Below are 21252 nucleotides of genomic sequence, written 5' to 3' on the forward strand. Positions count from 1 at the left end.
TCTCCCCTGCTGTGTTCCCTCTCTTGCTGGCTGTCTCTCTGTCACATAAATAAATAAAATCTTAAAAAAAATATGCAGAGTTGCCACATACTCTCTGTCCTCCTGCCCCGTTTCTCGTATTATTAACACTTCGGATTGGTGTGGTACATTTGTTACACCTGATGAAACAAACTGATACATTACTACTAACAACGGTCCATAGTTCACCTTAGGATTTACTCTGTTGTTTTGTTCTCAATATTCTCTGCCTGGTTTTTAGCTATTTGGTTATGGTATACCTTGGTGTAGTTTTCACCATACTTCTTGGACTTAGGATGTGTTGAGCTTCTTGAATTGGTGGGTTTATTATTTTCATCAAACATGGAAAACATTGTCCATGCTTCTTTTCAGATGTTTTTTTTCTTTGCTCCTCTCCTTCCTTCATGCTCTCCAATTACATGTATTTTATGCTGCCTGAAGTTGTCCCACTGCTCACTGGTTCTCTGTTCAATTTTTTACAGTGATTTTATTTCTCTGTGTCATTTTGGGTGGGTTTCTATCTCTATGTTTTCAGGCTCACTAGTCCTTCTTTCTGGAGTGCATAATCTGCCATTAATTCCAATCCGTGGAGTTTTTCATTTTAGCGTAGTTTCATTTGAATCTTTCATCTCTATAGTGTTCAGTCTTTCTTTTCGGTTTCTTGAATATATGGAATATAGTGATATTTACTGTTTTAGTGTCCTTGCCTACAAATTCTGTTCTCTGTGTGTTTTCTTAGACCATTTCAATTGATTGACTTTTTTTTTCTTCTGCTTCTCTGCATGCCTAGAAATGTTGGATTGGATGGCATACATTGTAAATTTTACCTTGTTGCATGTTGGATGTATAACCCTTCTTGAGCTGGTTCTAGAATGTGGATAAGTTACTTGGAAACTGTTTGATCCTTTCAGGTCTTGGTTTTAAACTTTGTTAGGTAGGGCTGAAGTAATGTTTTATCTCGAGCTAATTTCTCCTTCCTACAGAGGTGAAAACCTCCCCAGTAGTTTAACCAATGCCCCACTAATGAGGGGTTTTCTGTGTTTGCTAAGTTGAACCGGCAATGTTCCTGGTTCTGTGTGAGCTCCAGGTACTGTTATCTCCAATCGTGTCCATTAATTCTTTCCATGGCTTCAGTATTTTTCCTCACATGCACTAATCAGTATTTGTCTGAAGACTTCAAATACAGCAGATCTCTGAGTTCTCTTTGTAGCTCTCCTCTTCAGTACTGTTTTGGCAAGTTCTCACAGCCTTGGCCCCCTAACTCCATCTCCTCATATCAGGGAGAACATCAGCTTTGCCTCAAAAGTTTTTCCAGGCCATCAGTTTGGGTAAGCCTATATAGAACTTACTCACTTATTTCTCATCTCTCAGGAATCTCTGTTTTTAGTTGCTTAATGTTCAATATTTTCAGAATCATTTTTTATGTCCAGGTTTTTAGTTGTTTCACGTGTGAGGCTAAATTTGGTACCTGTTGTTCATCTTAATTAGAGGCAGATGTCCCCTTGATGAACCCTTAATAATTGGAAGGTTGACCTTGGCTTCTCTTGGATTTTTTTTTAACATGGAAAGTTCAGTCTCTTGGAATTTCATTTCTTGCTTTCCAACACATGCCCTTCATTTATTTTTCTTGTCTTAGAGTGCTTTTGAGACCTCCAGTACAGAATTGCGAGGAAGTGATAACATCAAGTGTCCTTCTTGTCTTTTATTGTCTCTAAGGAATGTTTAAGTTTACTTTTGAGTGTGAAGCATGGTAGATTTTCTTTTTCAGGTGGAGAAAATTTCTATTCCAAGTTACTGAGAATCATTGTCATGAATGGGTGTTGAAACCTATTTAATGATTTTCCACATCTGTTGAGATGATTATGTGTTTTTCATCTTTAATCTATTAATGTGGTTAAGTACTTTTAAGAGATTTTCCTGATGCTTAACTGTTATACATATATGTATATATACATACATATATGTATATATACATATATGCATTTCCTGATGCATGTCTGTCATACATTCTTATCCTCAATATATTTTTGATATATCATAAATTGCTGCTTAGTTTACAATATTTGCAACTAGCATTGTAAAAGATTGATCTATATAAATTCCCTTACTTGTGTTTATGCTATCCTTAAAAAGCGATACAAGAAGTCTTTCCTTCTAGAATGGCTTATATAAAAGAGCAGTTACCTATTCACTGAAAGTTGGAAAAGGTTATATAAAACCATCTGGATGTGATGTGTCACTTTTTGATTTTTTTTCTACTTGTACTTCTTTAGTGGTTATCAATCTGCATGTTATCTCTTTGTTCTTTTTAAAATTGTTTAAACTTGTTTGTGTTCTCTTGTGATTTTTAAGTGTCCATTATATTTATAAATGTATTCTTTGTCTTAATCTTGTCAGTGAGCTGATCTTTAAGAGACTGTCTTCATCTTCTCTGGTTCTAATGTTTTCTTTGTATTAACATTTTTATTAACATCTACTTTTTATCTTTTTTATTTCTTCCATGTACTTTGTTTTGGTTTAAACTGTTGATCAATAACATCTTGAATTGACCATTTATCATATTAATTTTCAGTCTTTTTCTTGATTTCTAATATATGCCCTAAATGAATCCATAAATTTATTTTAAGTACCACTTTAAATATATCCCACAAATGTATGATATGTGATGTGTTCATTATTTTTTGGTTATAAATATTTTATCATTCCAATTAGGGTTTCTTCTTTGACCCATCAATTATTTAAAAATGTGGGTTCTGGTTTCCAAAAGGCATTTTTATAATTTTTAAAAAGTCTTTTATTTCTAACTGCATTGAGATTAGAATGTGGTATAATTATATTTTTAAGGCTTCTTCTGTGACCTAATACACGGCTAAGTTTTGTAAATCTTCTACTTATTTAAATCACTGTGTGTTCTTAGATTGTTTTCTCTCTCAACTCAAGATAGTTTAATACCTCTTATGTATTATATTCTGTGTGTTTGTGGGTTAGCTTATCTTTAGTAGGGGTACGTTTGTGCTTAGTGAGTGGGTATAATCCTCTGTGCACTGGGTTATGGAAGTATTCCTATTGCATTTTTGCACTTGTTTCTGTTGGGTCTCCTGGATTTCATAGGTGCTTACCCATTTCCCTTATTAATTTCTTACCTTCAGATGTTTGTGCCGTGCTGATACTAGATCTCTGTGAGAGGTAGGCTTGATGTTTTTATTTCTCATGGAATAATTTTTTTCTCATTCACATCTCCAATGAGTAGTAACCTTCCTTGCTACTTCTCTAGGTCCAAACTGTTAGCTGAAATTTACTAGACCCTTTTCATAGAAAGATCAGCCTCTATTAAAGAGTGGTAGCTTTATGCTAGGGTCTTAGATCCAGCCTTGTGTGAACCCAAGGCCATTAATGTCCTAGATATCAGCCAAACAAGTTGGTTACCCCTCTGGGATAATACCAGGTATCTTTTTAATTTTATCAGCATTTCTATGAGTTTGTAGCCTGAGGGGGTTTATAGGACTTCAGACTTCCAGAAGCTGGCATAATTTTTAAGGATGAATGAACTGAAGTTCACCCAAGATCACGCAGCTGGGAAGTGTAAGAGCTGGGATAAAAACCTGCATGTGACTCTCTTCTCTTTGGTTTTCTTCCCACTCTGCGTTTGCCTTTGTATGATATTTGTGATAGTTAATTGTATATGTCATTGGATTGTGCCACAGGTGCCAAAGTAACGGCTCAAATATTACTCTGGGTGTATGTGGGAGGCTGTTTCTGGAGGAGGTTAACATTGGAATTGGTAGACTGAGTAAAGCAAACTGCCCTCCCTAATGTGGGTGGGCCTCACCCAATCAATTGAATACCTGAATAGAGCAGAAAAACTGAGTAAGAGAGAACTTTGTCTGCCTGACTGCTTGAGCAAAAACATTGGTCTTCACCTGGTCTTGGACTAGAATGTACACCCTTGGTTCTCCTTGTTCTCAGGTCTTCAGTTGGCCTGGAACTACACCACTGGGTCTCCTAGGTCTCTAGCTTGCCAATTACAGATCTTGGAACTTCTCAGCCTCCATAATCATATGAGCTGATACATTATAATAAATAAATATAAGTCATATGTCTCCCTTATTGGTTGTTTCTCTGAATAACCTGGCTAATACCCTATCGTACTAATTTTAAATTCATTTGTTTATTCATTATTGAAGGATTTGCTTTATTCCTAACAGTGTGTTAGACACTAAGGGGATAGGGTAGAGAAAAATGAATTAAGGCCACAAATTCCTTGAACATGTTAGAGGAGCCACACGTACATAAACCCATTTAGAAAATGTAAGTAAGATAAATAACAGAAGGTAAGCTCTACACGGCATTTCAGAATATGGACGCAAACAATGAATCATGGAACACTACATCAGAAACTAATGATGTACTGTAGAGTGACTAACATTATAAAAANGTGAAAACTCCACGTGACATTTTACAAAAACAGCCAAATGAGAGGGAATCATCCCATTAAAAAAAAAAAAAAAAAAAAAAAAAGAAAACCCCAAAAAAAAAAAAAAAAAAAAAAAAAAAAAAGAATGTGGATGGAACAAGCAACATTATTATACCCAGGGCAACATTTCTAATTCAGTGGTGCCTGGCTTGTTCAGGTGGTTCAATGCCAAAAATTGATGTGATTTTTGTGGCATCCCATGCAATTTTCATGTATTTATTTTCATCATGAAGCAGACTCATTTTGCCAGTGGAAAGTATGACTAGATGTTGTAAGGATAAAACAGTCATAGCCATGAGTATTGCATCCATGACAAAACAACAAAGAAAAGAAGCACGATTAGCTACTTCATTTCTTTGCTAATTTTTTTTTTTTAACCTGCTGTGCATGTCAGCATATGGGACAACAGGCACCCAAACTTTATGGGAAAAGTCAAACATTTGGAAAATTTTTCATTAACTTTTCTGCAAATGGAGAGAAGTTATTCATTATCTGATATCAGTGGCATCATTGAGGGCTGCTATTCTAATAAATGCATACCACCAATGAATATATGATGTATGAATTGTGTGCCTTTTCTTGGAATATGGCTGTCATTTTTCTTCTAAAAAAGCCCTTACTTAGCCAAGTGAGCATTTTCAGCCTATTTCTTTTCAGTTATCATGATATATTTGATATATTTACTGTAGACCTGGTACCGAGGAGCTTTTGAGACTGCCTTATAGGAATTATCTCTGTAGCTTGACTGGGCTCTATTGCAAGATAAAACAATAACTTTGGAAACTGCCTTGAGAATGATTTGCAGCATGGGATGGAAAGATGAGTGAATGAACTGAATAGCTAGAATTTTAAAAACTCACAACACCTGCACATCTCAAGCTATGTTTATTATCTCTCTCAGCCTTGGTTACCCATCCCAGGCCCTTCATTTTAGTATCCATGGCAATGGAATTTGTTTTTTTGTCTTCCTAATCAGAACATTTGTAAATTAAAATGTTGATTCCCATTTGCTTGTAAGGATTCATTGGAGTGATAGAAAAGTGTTGGGGGTTGGGGGAAAAAAAGCAAGAGCAACCGTTCTGGTTTTGTGTTTTCTCTGCCTGTGCAGAAATTTAATTATCAGGTCACCACAGTTCTCAGCAGAGTAAATTACAGTCTTGGCCATTAATTTGTGTGTAAATGCCACTACAGCAGGAAAACAACACAACATTTGGGTCCTATCAAGAAATTCCCTTGTTGGAGGCTTACATATTAGAGAGCAGTGCTGAAAAGAGTCAGGGAGGTTAACAGTTTAGCACTTGCTCTTGTCCAGGTGAGCCCTGTTGCAGTGATGCACCTGAAAGTGATTGTCAAAGTCAAGTGTTCAGGAAGCATTTGTAGTTGAGAAAGTCAGATAATGAGAAATGAGGGCCTGGTGAGTACAGATACAGGTCTGTTCAGAATACTGCCTATTATAATGCAGCCTTTGTGTGATCCCCATAGTTTGAGCCTATCACCCCACCCCTGATGCTTTCAGGATGCTTCCTCTCTTATCTTGGATGAGTTTGGCCTGGTGGGGAAGAGAAGTAAGTTACTTTTTGTTTTGGCACACAATTAAATTATTAGTTGATTCCTCTGATCTTAAGGAGTATTGGTTTGTTTTAGTTTTACTTTTAGTCTTAACTCTAAGGTTGATCTGTCTAGAGTTTTAATGGAATACCTGGGGTCTCTAACTTGGCCAGATTCAAACTCCTGATTCCTGAAGTAGGCTGCAGCCAAAATGTCTGCTCAGACTTTAACCCTCTAGCTGTTACTTCTGGGGGTTCCTTGGATTCTTGCCCCTCCATTCATGTTGAATTAGAAACCAGGAGCACAGTACAGCAGATCAACAGGACTAGAAGCTGGTTCTTTCAGATTCAAACTCCTGATTCCTGAAGTAGGCTGCAGCCAAAACGTCTGCTCAGACTTTAACCCTCTAGCTGTTACTTCTGGGGGTTCCTTGGATTCTTGCCCCTCCATTCATGTTTCAGGTTTCAGTCAAGTGTTTGCCAAGTTCATATGCAGATTTTGAAGCTCTTTTTCGTGGTTCCCTCCTTTCTGGAATTTCCCCCTATATTTCCAGCTGCCCTGACACCTTAAGTCAATAAGGCTTCTATGTCTGCCAGAGTCCTAGACGTCCTGTGCTTCATGGACTTGGTGGTACTTCTAGCAGAAAAGCAATGTAACCATGTATCTCTCCCAGGGAAGTTTCCTTCTTTCAAAAGTTGGATCCCTTCTAGATTGTCCCTGCTCTTGTTTACTCTCTATGCCTTCAAATAGTTGACTACAAATTTTTTTTATGAATTTATAGTTAATCTTAGTTGAGTTCAAATCATTTATTCAGCTGTTCTCAGAACTGGAATCTTTGATATTATAACTTTTCCCTAGTATAGTGATCTGCAACTAGTTTTAATAAAAGATTTTCTTTTTGACTCACTCATATCTGTTACAAGTGCCACCCCTTTGTGCATATAGGAAATGGAGTTGTCGAAATATCTCACACAAGGTACAGGATGACAAAGCAGGTGTGCACAGGAGAACCTGGTGCTAGTCCTTCCTCTGTCATTAATTAGCTATTTAACTATAGGTAAGCCCTTAAGTAACCTCAGACCCACTTTCTGTTCTGTAGAATGAGGGAGTTGGGTTATATCAATGTTTTTCAAACTTTTAAAAAGTGTCAGGACGCCTATTTTTTTTCCCAACAGAATCTTATAAAAATATAAATAATATTAGAGCAAAATAGCCCTGACTCTAGAGGGTATATGGCCCAACCTGCTCAGTGGAACCGCCCATATGTCCACTCTATAAGTGGCCTGGAAGCTCCTTTGTGGAACCCTAGACTTCCACAGAACATAGTCTGAAAAAAACCCCTAAGGCTGGTTAATAAAAAAAAAAAATCTTTTTCTCTCCTGCCTGAATCCAATAATGGCTGGATCATGCTTCTAGGACTGTGGCCACTTGCTTAGGATCTGAAATGGGCAGTTGTCTCATTTGACCTCCCTTCTACTTTTTCATTTTAACCAACTTGCTGTTCTTATTTCCATCCTTATCCAGCCATCCTGGGCAGACATTTGCTGTGGGTATTTGAGAAATCTAGTATGGAAGGGATTTCTTGCAATAGTAGCTAAAAGTAGCACCCAGGTGTGGCACCACTGAACGCAACCCACCCCCGCCTGTCTCCACTTCCCATGTATAAGATGTGAGCAGTGCTTCCTTCCACCTAATTGCTCCTATGTGGGTGGGAACAAATTAATAAGCTCAGAGCTGCACTGATCATTTATAAATTCGAACTCCATCTGTGAAATAGCAGCAGACAGGCTTAAGAAATCCTCCCTTGTATCACCAGTTGGTGGTTTTGTTGCCTTAAAAGAAACAAGAAAATGAGCAGGTGTTGGGCACTGCCCACATCCAGACAGCATTGCCAGCTCTTACAGAGCACTCCACCTCCAGGCTTGGGAAAAAGGATAGTGAGGTAAAGAAGGTAACACAATTCACATTATCAGCTTAATCTTCTCCTCTCCCAGCCCTTGTTTCTTCCACCTTTACCCTACAACAACCCTGATGATGAATTTTCAAGTTAGACCCTGCAAGAACAGGCACATTCTTTCCTTTGCATGTAAATGCAAGGTTTCATAAGAGGGTTTCCAACCAGGGCACTGCCATGATGGGGGATAATAATAATAATAAACATTTTTGAGCATATCACAAACCAGGCATGTGCTAAGTCGTTTATTTCATTTATTTTTTTAAAAGATTTTATTTATTTGAAAGAGCGCACAAGCTTGGGGAGTGACAGAGGGAGAGGGAGAAGCAGGCTCAATCCCAGGCCCCTGGGATCATGACCCAAGCCAAAGGCAGACACTTAACCGACTGAGCCACACAGGTACTCCAGTTTATTTCATTTAGTTGTCTCAACAACATTAAGAAGTAAGGAATCTCAAAATAAGGACTCCAGAGTTCAGGAAGAATAAGGAACTTGCTTAGGTACCAAACTAGCAAATGGAAGATCCCAAATTCAAAGCTGGGCAGCGTGGCTCCAGATTCCACACTCTTAACCACTTCAGTCTTGACTGATGTTGTACCTGACAGGCAGTTTCTGTGGCTCTGGGGCCTCACCTTCTTTACTTAAATGTGAAGGATAAAGATGGCATTGCTCTGCTCCTTCCTACTTAAACTAGAAAAAAATCACTAAAATTTAGAGGGAGGAACATTCTGACCCCACCGTAGTAGGAATCCGGTATTGGTGTCTTCAGTCAGCTCGCTCTACCTTTCCGAGACATGATCTTCCTGCCAGTGCAAGAAGCCCACAGTAGCACCTCGACAGTGTGCGAACAAAGGGGTGAAGCTGGGTGGCCAAGCGTCAGAAAGGTTGCAGAAGAGTCTGCCTTCTCTCTGGTGGTGGGTACTTTCCTGCTATCTATGATCCCTCTGTATTCTGTGTGTGAGTGAAATGAACAATCTCAACTTTAAGATGTATCCACATTCATGGTTAATTGTGCAATTTTTCCCTATTATTTTAGCAAGCTAATTGGATGAAGGGGCGAAGACTTCAATACAAATCCCCACTGTGCCATTTCCCAGGTACTTAGCTTGAACAGGGTTTAAACTTGGTATTTACAGTGTGTTTCTTTAAGTATTATCTTATCTCTGAAATAAGTGTCACAACTGAGACGAGACTTTATGATTTTCAGAAATTTAAGTTGAATGAAATCCAGATTAGCTATTTAGTTGTTGACATAGACTCATTACAGGGCAAGTAGCAGGAATCTTTTAAAAAAAAAAAAAAAAGATGCTTATGGGGCAACTGAGTAGCTGAGTCTGTTAAGCGTCTACCTTTGGCTCCGGTCATGATCCCAGGGGATCAAGCCCTGTGTTGGGCTCCTCGCTCATCAGGGAAGCTGCTTCTCCCTCCCCCTCTCCTGCTGCTCCCACTGCTTGTGCTCTCTCTCCCTCTGTCAAATAAATAAATAAATAAATAAAATCTTTAAAATAAAAAGATGCTTATAAAAATTCTTTCCAGCTCAACCTATGTGATTTTGTGTTCTTAGTGATAAAACAGAGTTGTGTAGATTTTGACCAGGATTTTAGAAAGTTTTTTTTCCCCCTTGAGGCAGCAGATGGTAGAGGGAGCATTATGTTCCTTTACATTGACTTTGGAGCAGTATAGCCTGGGTTTGAATCTTGGTTCCACTATCTACTAACTGTTATGACTATGGCAAATTACTAACCTCACTTTGGTTCCGTTTTCCCATCCACAGAATGGGAATGATAAAGCACCTATTCTTTAGGAGTAAATAAGTTGAAATATGTCAAGTTCTAGAATAGTGCCTGCACATGATACATACTGTATATGGAATTGCTTTTATTATTGTAATAGTGCCACTAGTGACTTACACTGATGCTGAGAGGTTTTCAGGAAGGATGGCAGGTTTCATTTTTAAATGGAGAATTCCCTGAGATCCTTGGGGAGTGAGGCTTAGAATAACACATGCAGTCTTATTTCTAATCGCATGAGAAGCAAGAGGCCAGTTATACTGCAGCCTGCCTGTATGTATTCACTCCCACGTGGACTGACTGCTCTTCTCTTCTCACAAGGGAGGCAACTTCCTGGCAGATTTCTGGAAGTGGCAGACCACCCTCACCTCACTCTGCAGAGTAAGCTAGATATGGCTCCAGTGTCCTCATGTGATAACGTTTGATGATATGCACACTGGCTAAAAACATAGGTTCTGTGTTCAAGTCCTATTTGGTTATTTTGTTAACTTTGTTGCTTAGGGCAAGTTACTTAACTTTCTGTGCCTCTGTTTTCCATCTCTATGATGAGAATAATAATGATCCTTACTTCATGGCGTTGCTGTGATGATTAAATGGGATAATATATGTAAAGTCCCAAGAAGGTATCTGGAATGTAGTATACGTTTAGTGAAATGGAAATCTTTCCTCTGTGGATGATCAGTGACTCACTGGGAAAAATAAAAAACCTTAGGGATCATATAATGGTAAATTAATGAATTCTAAAAAAAAATTAATGAATTCTAATTATTGATTTTATAGATGAGGAAATATCCACTCACTCAATTTGAGATTGACTATGACTACTTAACATTTTAAAATCTGACCTAGTAATGCAAATGGAATGGAATCTCAGAGCTGCAACGAATGCTTCATCCAAACACCCCTCCCATGCATATATCCCCCTAACTCCTTCCCAGGTGCTTAGCTGGTCCTTTGCTCTAATGGTGAAGGAAGTTTAATTTTGCTCCGTTGGTCTCTGGGTCTCTCCCATATGTGATGGTCTATCCCCCAGGTGCTTTGCACAGCACATTGAGACATGGGAGGACCCTTGTGATGGTTTTCTGTGGGGACAGTTTTTTAGTATTAGCGGATATCTAGTGTCTTCTGACACTTTGCTTTTCAGGTCTTTCTGGTGCTGGTCACAGCTAACAGAATTGAATGAGCTGACAGTGATGTGCTTTTGTATTCTTGGATCAGCTGCTCCATAAAAGAGCAAAACAGATCCAGTGTTGATGTTTGTTGGATAGGAAGTTTGGAGTCAGAAAACTTAGATCTAGAGAAGACCTGGGGAATGCTCTGGACATTAGAAATGCTCTGGACAGGTTGAGAGATTTGACTGCGGGGGCTGAGCTAGTTGACCTAGTTGATGTGAGCATACAGAAGGGTTCTTTCCACTGCCTCTCTCTGGTTCTTCAGAATAATAATTAGAAACATGGCCTCTAGAGACAAGCTACCTTGATTCAAATCTCAGTTCTACCCCTTATTATTGGGAGTGTGATCTTCAGCCAGTTGTAGACTTCTCTTTTTCTCGATTTTCTCACTTGGAAAGTGAGAACAATAATGGGTGTTTCATGTGGATTAAATGAGATATGTGTAAGGCACTGAGGACAGTTCCTGGCACATAAAAAAACAAACACATAAGTGTTTATTATTATTACTAATCTTCTAAACAAACTCAGGAATATCAATTCTTAAATAAGACAGAGAATAGATGTTTTGACCAGGCTGGTATTTAAAAGTAGTTTTTCTTAAAAAAATGTCTTTATAATTTCTTCTTAGCTTCTGATTCAGAAGTGATCTTCAGGACCCATCTGTGAATATAACCATACTCTTCCCCAGAATTACTGTATGACTTTTGGATGGGAGGAGCAAAGTTTTATTTTTTATTATTATTATTTTTTAAAATGATTTTTTTATTATATTATGTTAGTCGCCATACAGTACATCCCCGGTTTCCGATGTAAAGTTTGATGATTCATTAGTTGCGTATAACACCCAGTGCACCATGCAATATGTGCCCTCCTTACTACCCATCACCAGTCTATCCCATTCCCCCACCACCCTCCCCTCTGAGGCCCTCAGTTTGTTTCTCATAGTCCATAGTCTCTCATGTTTCATTCCCCCTTCTGATTACCCCCCCTTTCTTTATCCCTTTCTTCCCCTACTGATCATCCTAGTTCTTATGTTCCATAGATGAGAGAAATCATATGATAATCGCTTTCTCTGCTTGACTTATTTCACTTAGCATTATGGGAGGAGCAAAGTTTTAAAAAATAATTTCCCTCTGGGGCTCCAGGGTGGCTCAGTCAGTTAAGTGTCTGACTCTTGACTTCGGCTCAGGTCATGATCTCAGGGTCATGAGATCGAGCCCTATGTCTGGCCCCATGCTGGGCATGGAGCCTGTTTAAGATTCTCTCTTCCGCCCTCTCTCCCTCCCTCTCTCCCAACCCCCTCCTGATTCTCTCTCTCTTTCTTTCTCTATCTCTGAAAAAAAATCTCCATTATTTATCATGTCCAATTCACTTTCAACAAATATTTACAGAGTAGCCTGCCATGTGCCTGGCATGGAGATAGAGCCTGGAGGGATGCGAAAGTGGGCGGTCCACTGTGCCTCTTACTCTCCTGATGTGTACAGGTTAGGTGGAATGGTTAGGAATTAAATAGGTGAATCTGTCACAAAGCTGGAGGGAACACCAAAAGGGCAGGGCTGAGAGCTATTTTACAGCTCGTGGAAGAAGCCCTGAACCTGATTTAAGGGGTCAGTGAAAGGCTTTCTAGAAGTGATGTCTATACTGAGTCCAGATGATGAGCTAGATTCTTGACTAGTCTAGACAGGGGTTGGGGGACAATATTCCAGGCACAGGGAGGCCTGGGTGAGTATGTGTTGGTGGGGAGGGGGAGGGGAGCTCAGGCTTGGGAGAAAACACTGGATCTTCAGCAATTTCTTCAAGATTTAACAAGCATTTGTTAAGCGCTTACTATGCAGCAGGCATTGTTTTACATAATGGACAGACATCAGGTAACAAAACAGGTATTTTCATGGAAGTCATGGGGGCGAAGAGAGGAATATAAGTGTTTTGAAGAAAATTGCTTAAGGTGGGACAATGAGGAAGAGTTTAGGATGAAGTGACAGTGGAGCTGACACCTCAGTGGTAAGAGGAGCCAGCCAGAAAAACACCAGGGGCAGGATGGCTCCAGGCAGAAGGAACAACAAAGGCAAATAACTCAAAGGGAAGAACCATCTTGGCTTGTTGAAGAAACTAAAAGGGCCAGGGAGCGGATATGGCGAAAGTGTTACAAATAATTCCAAGGGTGTTTGGGTGGGGTTGTTTGCTGAGAAAGACCTCAAAACGTTATAATATAAGCTAGTTTTGTTTTGTGTAAATTGCATACACTATTGTGGGTGTCTCTTCAAAACTAGGACACTTTTGGAAGTTCTCAGTTGCAAGTATGTCTTCTCTGGAGTGGGGCTTGGCTCTTTGTGTTTTAATAACAGAGATGAGGCTAAGAGCATATTTTCTGTCATCATTGTCAAATGTCCTGTTCCCAGTTATAAGCACATGTCAGCAGCACAACAAATCAGCAGGGCTGCCTTGCTCAACAAAAGGTCTTATTATGTCAATTGGGTGTGTCCCAATGGTGACTCCTGGGTTTCAGCCAAATATTTCTACTTGCCCACATAAACTTTCTTTTCCTGTTTTATTCCTTTGGACTCAAATTTGTGTTTCAAAAAATGCTGTAAAACCTTTCTGTCTGGTTTGGGTCTGCTTTATCCAGACTAATCATTCATATTCTTCCATGTTCTTCCATTTCTCTGGATTATCTATCTCCGTATTCTTGTGAGCCCCACATGAGACTCATGGCTCTTGTTTGCTCCCAGTTAACAGCTTCGGAGATGATGAAGAGCCATGCACATCTTCTGACAGTGACGAAGAGGTGATCAAACAATTTGAGATTTCTGTGTCCCGGTCCCAGAGTTTCCATACAGAAGCATCTGAGAAAGGAAAGCAGGTGGTATTGGAGCAGAAATCAAAATACAGCCACCTGCTCTCCACCCATGAGGAGGATAACACAGAAGTGTCTGCCTGTGAAGGTATTCTTTGCATGAAACCCTTTCTTTATCTAGAGCAGGGATGGACAATGATAAGAACACCTTTGAGTCCATCACCATCACTATACTTGTATCTGAGAGTCCAGGGAGGAAGAGAAAATGAGGCAAGACCTACAGGCTGGAACAGAGTAAAGGGGTTCTTTCAAACCTCACAGAGGGGGTGTCATGCAAGGAAATGGGAGAAGGAATGGATAAGAAGTACCAAAATCTTGACCCCTGATTTGTGGGACCCCTTCCTTCCTTACAGGTTGTCATTTTGTGTATTTTGAACACTAATGGCTAGAATTAGCATGGTATTTATTAAGCTTTNAGGCTGGAACAGAGTAAAGGGGTTCTTTCAAACCTCACAGAGGGGGTGTCATGCAAGGAAATGGGAGAAGGAATGGATAAGAAGTACCAAAATCTTGACCCCTGATTTGTGGGACCCCTTCCTTCCTTACAGGTTATCATTTTGTGTATTTTGAACACTAATGGCTAGAATTAGCATGGTATTTATTAAGCTTTATAAAATCTTAATCTCCTCTGATAAATATAAACATTCTACATACCTCTTTGCTGACACTGAGATTCTGTGCCTTTTCTCTCATTTGGAATCAGAGTCTATTTTCTATCCGTCTACATAGCCTCAGACAATTTTTGAAATCTTTCTTTTAATAGCTCATATTATTAAAGCCACAGGTACATTTTATCTTTCAAGTAAAAGTATGTATTACAGTAATATTGAATAACCCTTTTCAAACAGCACGTATCCTGCACATCTGCCCTCATTCCCTGCAGTTTCTGTCCCCTCCCCCTGCCCCCGCCTCCATCCCCCGCCCCACAGGAGACTTGCTTGCTGAATAAGAGCAAGGTCTTCTGCCATTCTCCAGCATCTTCAGACTGAGGACCTTCTGCAGTGCGAGGGGAAATACTCCGAGCTAGAGTAAGCACAGCTTGCGGCTCGTTATGGTAGTAGGCCTTGTTAAGAGCCCTCCCTCCACACCACTCACACAAAATAACCTGGAGAAAGGAGCAGTGAAATATTTCTTAGTGCTTTTCCTAGTGAAGATCCAGCATCTCTCAGACTCTTCTATGCCCGGGACCCTGAGTAGACACAGGGTATTGAAAAGGGAAGCGTCTGTGGATCACATTAGGTAGAAAGCTGGAAGAGATGTCACATTGCCCACTTTAGTGACCTGCTGTAAATGACCTGAGCTCCCTAATCTTTTCCTTCTTTCCTTTGGACACGTGGTCAGTCAAACCAATGGGGGCATAGCTGTAGGTCTTCCATATTTTACAGTCTGAGATTGAGAGAAGATAACAGAGAAGAAACATCTGGCTTGACGAGGTCTATGAGGCAGCCTGAAAAAGAACAAAGTAAAAATTTTAAAAAGGAGAGTATACAGAAAGAACCTTATTTATTTGTCAGCAGAAATGTTACTACATTTGCTATCTGTCATGTAATTGTACTTATTGATATGGGCCCACATAACATATTTTATTGCTGTTCCTGTTAGCCTAAGTAAGTGACCACCATATTGTATAGGTAGTTTCTGACCTCTGTCATTCACTCACCCTGTCCTGTTTTCTCTTTTGCTGGTGTTCCATCACAGTTCCAAAGCAGCGTTCCTCCTTCTCTGGCGAGGGCAAATGTTAGCTAATGAAAGTTAATAGCTGCTCCCTAGGAGCAGCTCACTGCATTCTAAAGTTAATGGCCCCATTTCCCCAAAGCCCAAATGTCTAGTTTCTGACTTATACAAATGGCCCATGTTCCAAGGGTTCTAACAACCATTCTAATCCTCTTCCCTTCTGAAATTAGCAATAAATTTATTAATAACTGGTGATTCTGAAAAACTTGACACAGAGTGACAGGAAAGATCACATTTCTTTCTCTATTGGAGGGAGGAAAAAGCACACTGCACTGGATAAATTACCTGTAGATTTTGAAGAAAATCAGTAGGATTTTCATAGGAGGGGATAACTGCATGCTAAATTTTAGGTTATCAAATGCCATGGAAATGTTAATGTAAATTTTATTGCATGATTTTTTGTTCTGTGTCATTTCTTTTTGTTCATCTTTAGATTTGTGAATTTGTTTTCAGCAGTAAAGAATAAGGAAGTGATTAAGCATGCACCCCAGAGAGAAGTTGTGGGGTTTTTTTTTTTTGCCTGTCCCCCATCTACTTAGCTTTTTTTCACTCTACCTTAAATATGATTTTTCAAGATAAAATTTAATTGTAGACAATTCTTCCACTTTAAAAATGCTTTCAAAATGTTGGACCAATGAAAGTAAAGGTCCAAATCCAAGTAAAATCTGAACCATGAATGAGTTATTGGTAGGTTTCATCAAGTGGGATCCTTCATTCTAGATAGAGAGGGGAGGTTAATAGAACCAAGCAAATGCTATCTTCATATCCCTGGCAAGTTCTTTCTTTCTCATTTATCTGACTTAGTGTAGTTGTGCATTAACTGTCACTGCATCGCAGTGACGTCAAAGCGGGTTTGTGTGAAGTGGTCTAGATCAGAGTCTGCATATCAGGTCTTCAGTTCTGAAAAGTGGACTGTAGAATAGTAGTCCACTTATCGGGGCATTTGTTTGTTTGTTTATTTAACTGTTTTTGAACAAAGCCTTATTTTTGCTTGTGAAATATGTAGTTCTAAGATGTTTCATAAAAGCTAGACCCTGGTGTCATTTAAAACAGCTCAATTATCCCTGGAATCTGTGTCCAGTTTTGTTTGCGGTGGTATAGCAATTAGATTTCATATATATCAAGGTGACATTGGGGTACCTGTATGGCTCGGTTTGTAGAGCATGCAACTCTTGATCTTGGGGTCATGAGTTCAAGCCCCATGTTGGGGTAAAGTTTACTTGAATTTTTTTAAAGGTGATATGAGAGTGATTATATATATATATATATATATATATATATAAAATCTCAAGAGATTTATTGCAAAGAATTGGCCTATGCTTTTTTGTTGGAGCTGGCTAGGAAACAGAAATACAGAGCTCTGAAATCTATAGGTGAAATTTCTTTGTGTCGGGGACATCTCAGTTCTCCTCTTAAGGCTTTCAGTGGACTAATTATGTAGGATAATCTCCTTTACTTGAAGTCAACTGCTTAAGGGCTTTAGTCACATCTACAAAATACCTCCACAGTGTCTCCTCAATTAGTGTTTGATTGACTAATTGAGAGTTATAGTTTGGCCAAGTTGACACATAAAACTGACCGTTGTAGGTGGTGGGCAGAAGTATTTGTATGTGGGTGGTGGTTGGAGGGAAGAGGTTGGGAGTGTAAAATAAAGTAACTGGGTAATAGGGTTATATCATGTCAAAGTGGGATATGGACTAAAAAGTGCAAAAATTTTTCGTTAAAATAAATATGGTGTGTGTGACATAATTATGACCTATAATTTCTAAGAAGCTAGGATACATTTCTCTGACAACAGGCAAATACATCTCTGTATGTGTTTAAGGTGACACGATCCTCTTTAACTTACAGGATGGGAAGATTGCTTTATGTAATGGTGAATCCCCTTTCTTTTTCCTCTGCCTCGTGACTTGTACCCCAGCTTTGCTTTTCTAATTCTTCCCTTGCTTGTCTGTCAAGGAAAATGGTTTGTTACATTAATATAGTTCTTATGTTTTTCAGTTATGAATAGCTTTTCAAGGCTTAATGTAGCTTTTGAAAATTCCCTTATTACTGATCTAGGTATTGTCACCATAGGAGTTAAAGTCATGAGACAATTTTATGGGGGTAATTTCTTGGCAAAGTTAGATTTTGTGCTGAAATCCTGCTGGGTGCTGCACACGTTGATGGATGACCCACTGTTTAATAGGACATTTTAGTGTTCATGTATATGAGGAATGGATGTGCTAATTAGAGCCTTAGAAGAAAATTCTGCTTTATGTTGTAGGGTTTTGCATATGGAATATCCCTTGTTCTATCACTTTCTGTGGCCTTTTTAAAGTGTGTTTGCCAAATAACTGAGTGTGTGAATGTACAAATGTTATGGTGTCCTATGAAAGTGTTTCCAAGGGGCCCGAACTGAATTATTAAGAATGACAAGGCAGTTAGGGGAACTTCTCAGTGGATTGCCATGGTTTTGCAAAATCCCAAATCAGGAGTCTGAAGTTGTGCTCTGAGTACTAAGTCTGCCTAAAGATGTTTTTGTATAGTCTGCATAGGGTGATAATAGGGTGATAATATATATTTCAAGTCTGCATGTTTACTGCAGGTGGGTCATAAACTGCCTGGTAAGCCACTGTCGACACTACTCCGTATTGCCACACACCTGGCTGATTCAAGCATTTGTTAACCTGCTTACTCTTGAAAGTTATTGGAGAGTTGTATGAAACCCACTGGTAGATAAAGACTAGAAAGCATAGGTATGTGGCTTAGTACCTCCAAGGAGCTTATGTTCTCGCGGAGGCTTTAAGACCAACAGTGGAAACAGTTGTGACCATACAGTGTGAATAAGAGCTGAATTCATGATCTATGCTTTGCCATCCCACTCACTCACCCTGTCTCTCTCTCTCTAATTTTCTTTTATCTTGGGATGGTGACTTCTGGAGGAGACTAGAGACCAAAGAGAGAATACATCCTTGGCTACCTGCTGGTTGTGGGAAGAAAGTCAGGGTGAAATCTATTGCTTAGGAAGACCTTGCCAGTTTTTCTTTACTGTCTGAGGGTAAACTAGACCTTAAAGGAGAGGAAGGAGATGCACAGGTGAGGGAGTGCTGACAGAGAAAGGAGAATAACACTAAGGTCAGAGAAAAACAGGGGACAGCAAGGTGGGAGGCAGTAGAAAATGTGGTTTCCTGGGTTGGATGAAGTCAGTTTGGGCCAGACAAGCAAGCAAGGCTAATATTTATGGAAAACCTGGTGACTGCTAGGAGACTATTATTTCCTGTGTCCACAATGCTTCTCTAATGGCTTTTATCATCATTTTATAGATAAGGAAACAAAGGTTTGGACAGTTTGAATATTGTGTAAATTCTTAACGCAGAGCTAGGATTTAAACCCAAATCATCTGAATCCAAGTCCAGTGTTCCTTCCATGGAACAAGTAGAGAATTTTTACTTGAAAGAACCACTGAAGCCTTCCAAGGAGAGTGTAAGATGATGAAAGTGGAAGAGAAAAAGAAGAATGGTAGAGTCAGGATACAATATGATCTCCATAGTAGATTGTGGCTCTTGCTCTCTAGATCTATTCCCAAAGTCTTGTGGCCATTAGCTCCAACATAATGCTTATGTGTTCATTTTATCCTTTTAACATTAGCATGCATCCTTCATATTCATATTATTAGAAGGTATTAAACCTTCTTATAGCCCATGTAATGATGGTGTAATAATGGTCTTTTTGGTTATATAGATCAAGTTTATCCAGCACGTGGATGCAACTATGTTTCTGCAGGTGTCATTTAATGGGTTTTGCTTTTGAGTTCTTGATTTGTGTTGTTGCTACTGCTCAATTTCTGCAGGTAAAACGGTGTAAAGTAATAGTACATTTGAAATAGTTTCCTTATTACGAATTTAGGTTTGGATGGAGCCAGCCAGCTGAATTATTCCGAGAATCTGCCCTACGGTGAAGATGACCCCGTTTCTGCCCATTCACAGTCCCCATGTGAGGTGGGGAACACCAAGCACCATGGTGCATCTCCCCAAGAGACCAGTGTGCCTCGCAGCCTCAGTCGCCAGTCTACAGAAGGCAGCTTGGAATTGGAGACAGCCTTTAATAACCGGGGATTTGAAGATTCCTATGCTACTGACAGCTCCTCCATGTGGAGTCCAGAGGCAAGTAATTTGTTTCCATTCTTTTCTTGCTTGAGTGTTGTGTGCTTTCTGGTGAGTTCTTGCTTTCCTCTTGCTCCCCATGCCTCAAGAAAAAAATTTCTCCAAAAAGGAAGCATTGCCTTGAAAAACAAAGATCTTAAGAGCCTTTATTTGAAATAAAAATTTTTTCAGATGACCAAGTCACTGCCCCTGTGTGTACCAATACAAGGCGGTACACAATAAAAGATTCATAAATAAATTTCTATCAAAATGGGGAAAAAAGAGTGGTGGTGGAATGGACCCAGCAACAATTGCACTTCTTGTTTATATAAAAGAGTTTTTAGTTCTTCAGAGAAGACTGGTTTATTTCCTTCATGGTTTAAATTAAACGGAGTCTATTTTTATTTGTCCCAAATCTTGAGTTACGATTACTTGAATAAAAGAATTATTTGAAAATTAAACTAAAATACAATGGCCCTCCAAATGAAATGATGCAAGATATTATGATGAGGATCTTGCCATATATTTGTTGGATTTGAATTGAATTCAAGATCTAGGAGGTGGCTTTAGTTTGTGATGACCCTCTGGCCATTGACCTTGTTTTTTGGAATAAATCTTTGATAAAGGATGATCCTTCTAAATGTATTTCTTATTTAAAACTTACCCTAGAATATGCCTAACCACCCAGAGGTATGATTGGAGGTGATTATTGTAGACACTACCATTTATTGAACAATTACTACGTGCCAGGCACCGTGATAAAGATTTGCAAACATTACGTTATCTAACAGGCATTTTTGGTTATTCTTTATTGGCTAGATCTCTTTTATTATGATTCTGTGACGTTAGGAGATGTTAAGTAATAATGTCTCATGCCTACTTTGGAATTAATTTTGATGAAATATGTAATATATGTATATAAAATATTAATATGATTTGTGGGGCAAGAGGAAGGAGAAAAGTGAATGGATTTTGTTAGCATCAGTCTGACTGGGAAAATAAACCAGCGGAATCTCTCATTAGGACCTAGACTGTCATACATACCAAATGCTCCTCACGGAGAAGAAAAAATAATCACAGAAAATCGTGTTCCAAAACCTTGCCGCTACTGCACTGGGATGTGTAGAGAGAGCATAAGGAGGTGCGCACATGGGGGTGGGTGTATGCCTATGTGTTGGTGTTACCGCTGAGGACAAGAAACAGTAACTCGGATACGTGGTTTGTGGCTCCTTGAGAGCAGCTTTGCATATAGAGTCACCCAAAGCTATTAACCTTGTAAGTTTCTTTTTTTTTTTTTTTTAATTCTGCTTCCCAGTTGGTTTCCTGCTAAGAAGTCCTATCAGATCCCACTGTCCCCTTGATAACTGTTCCCTGAGGCTTGGGATTGCTTTCTTCAGGTAGCCTCCCCTCCGCCTGACTCATGGAGCTTTCATAGAAGACTTGGTGTTGAGAGCACTAAATGTTCCCAGACTCCAAAAATACCCAGACATCTCTGTGTGCTCCATTCAACCTCCCATCTATTTTGAGACAAAAACTGTAATTTGGTGCTCCTACGGTAGAACGTCGGATGCAGCTCGGAGGCAG

At 39.3% G+C, this 21252-nt stretch overlaps 1 protein-coding gene across 2 annotated transcripts in view; it reads left to right on the top strand.

The window, feature by feature from the left end:
* SYT16 (synaptotagmin 16) overlaps positions 1 to 21252 on the top strand; it is a 196237-nt gene that overhangs the window by 148912 nt on the left and 26073 nt on the right. Inside the window, exons 3-4 of one of the 2 annotated variants that reach the window (XM_034642684.1) lie at positions 13686 to 13898; positions 19433 to 19689. In XM_034642684.1, coding sequence (XP_034498575.1) covers positions 13686 to 13898; positions 19433 to 19689 — 470 coding nt within the window. The remainder of the gene's footprint in view (positions 1 to 13685; positions 13899 to 19432; positions 19690 to 21252) is intronic. The other variant, XM_034642685.1, reaches the window with a different exon arrangement.

The sequence above is a fragment of the Ailuropoda melanoleuca genome, chromosome 14, assembly GCF_002007445.2.
Source record: "Ailuropoda melanoleuca isolate Jingjing chromosome 14, ASM200744v2, whole genome shotgun sequence".
NCBI lineage: Eukaryota > Metazoa > Chordata > Mammalia > Carnivora > Ursidae > Ailuropoda > Ailuropoda melanoleuca.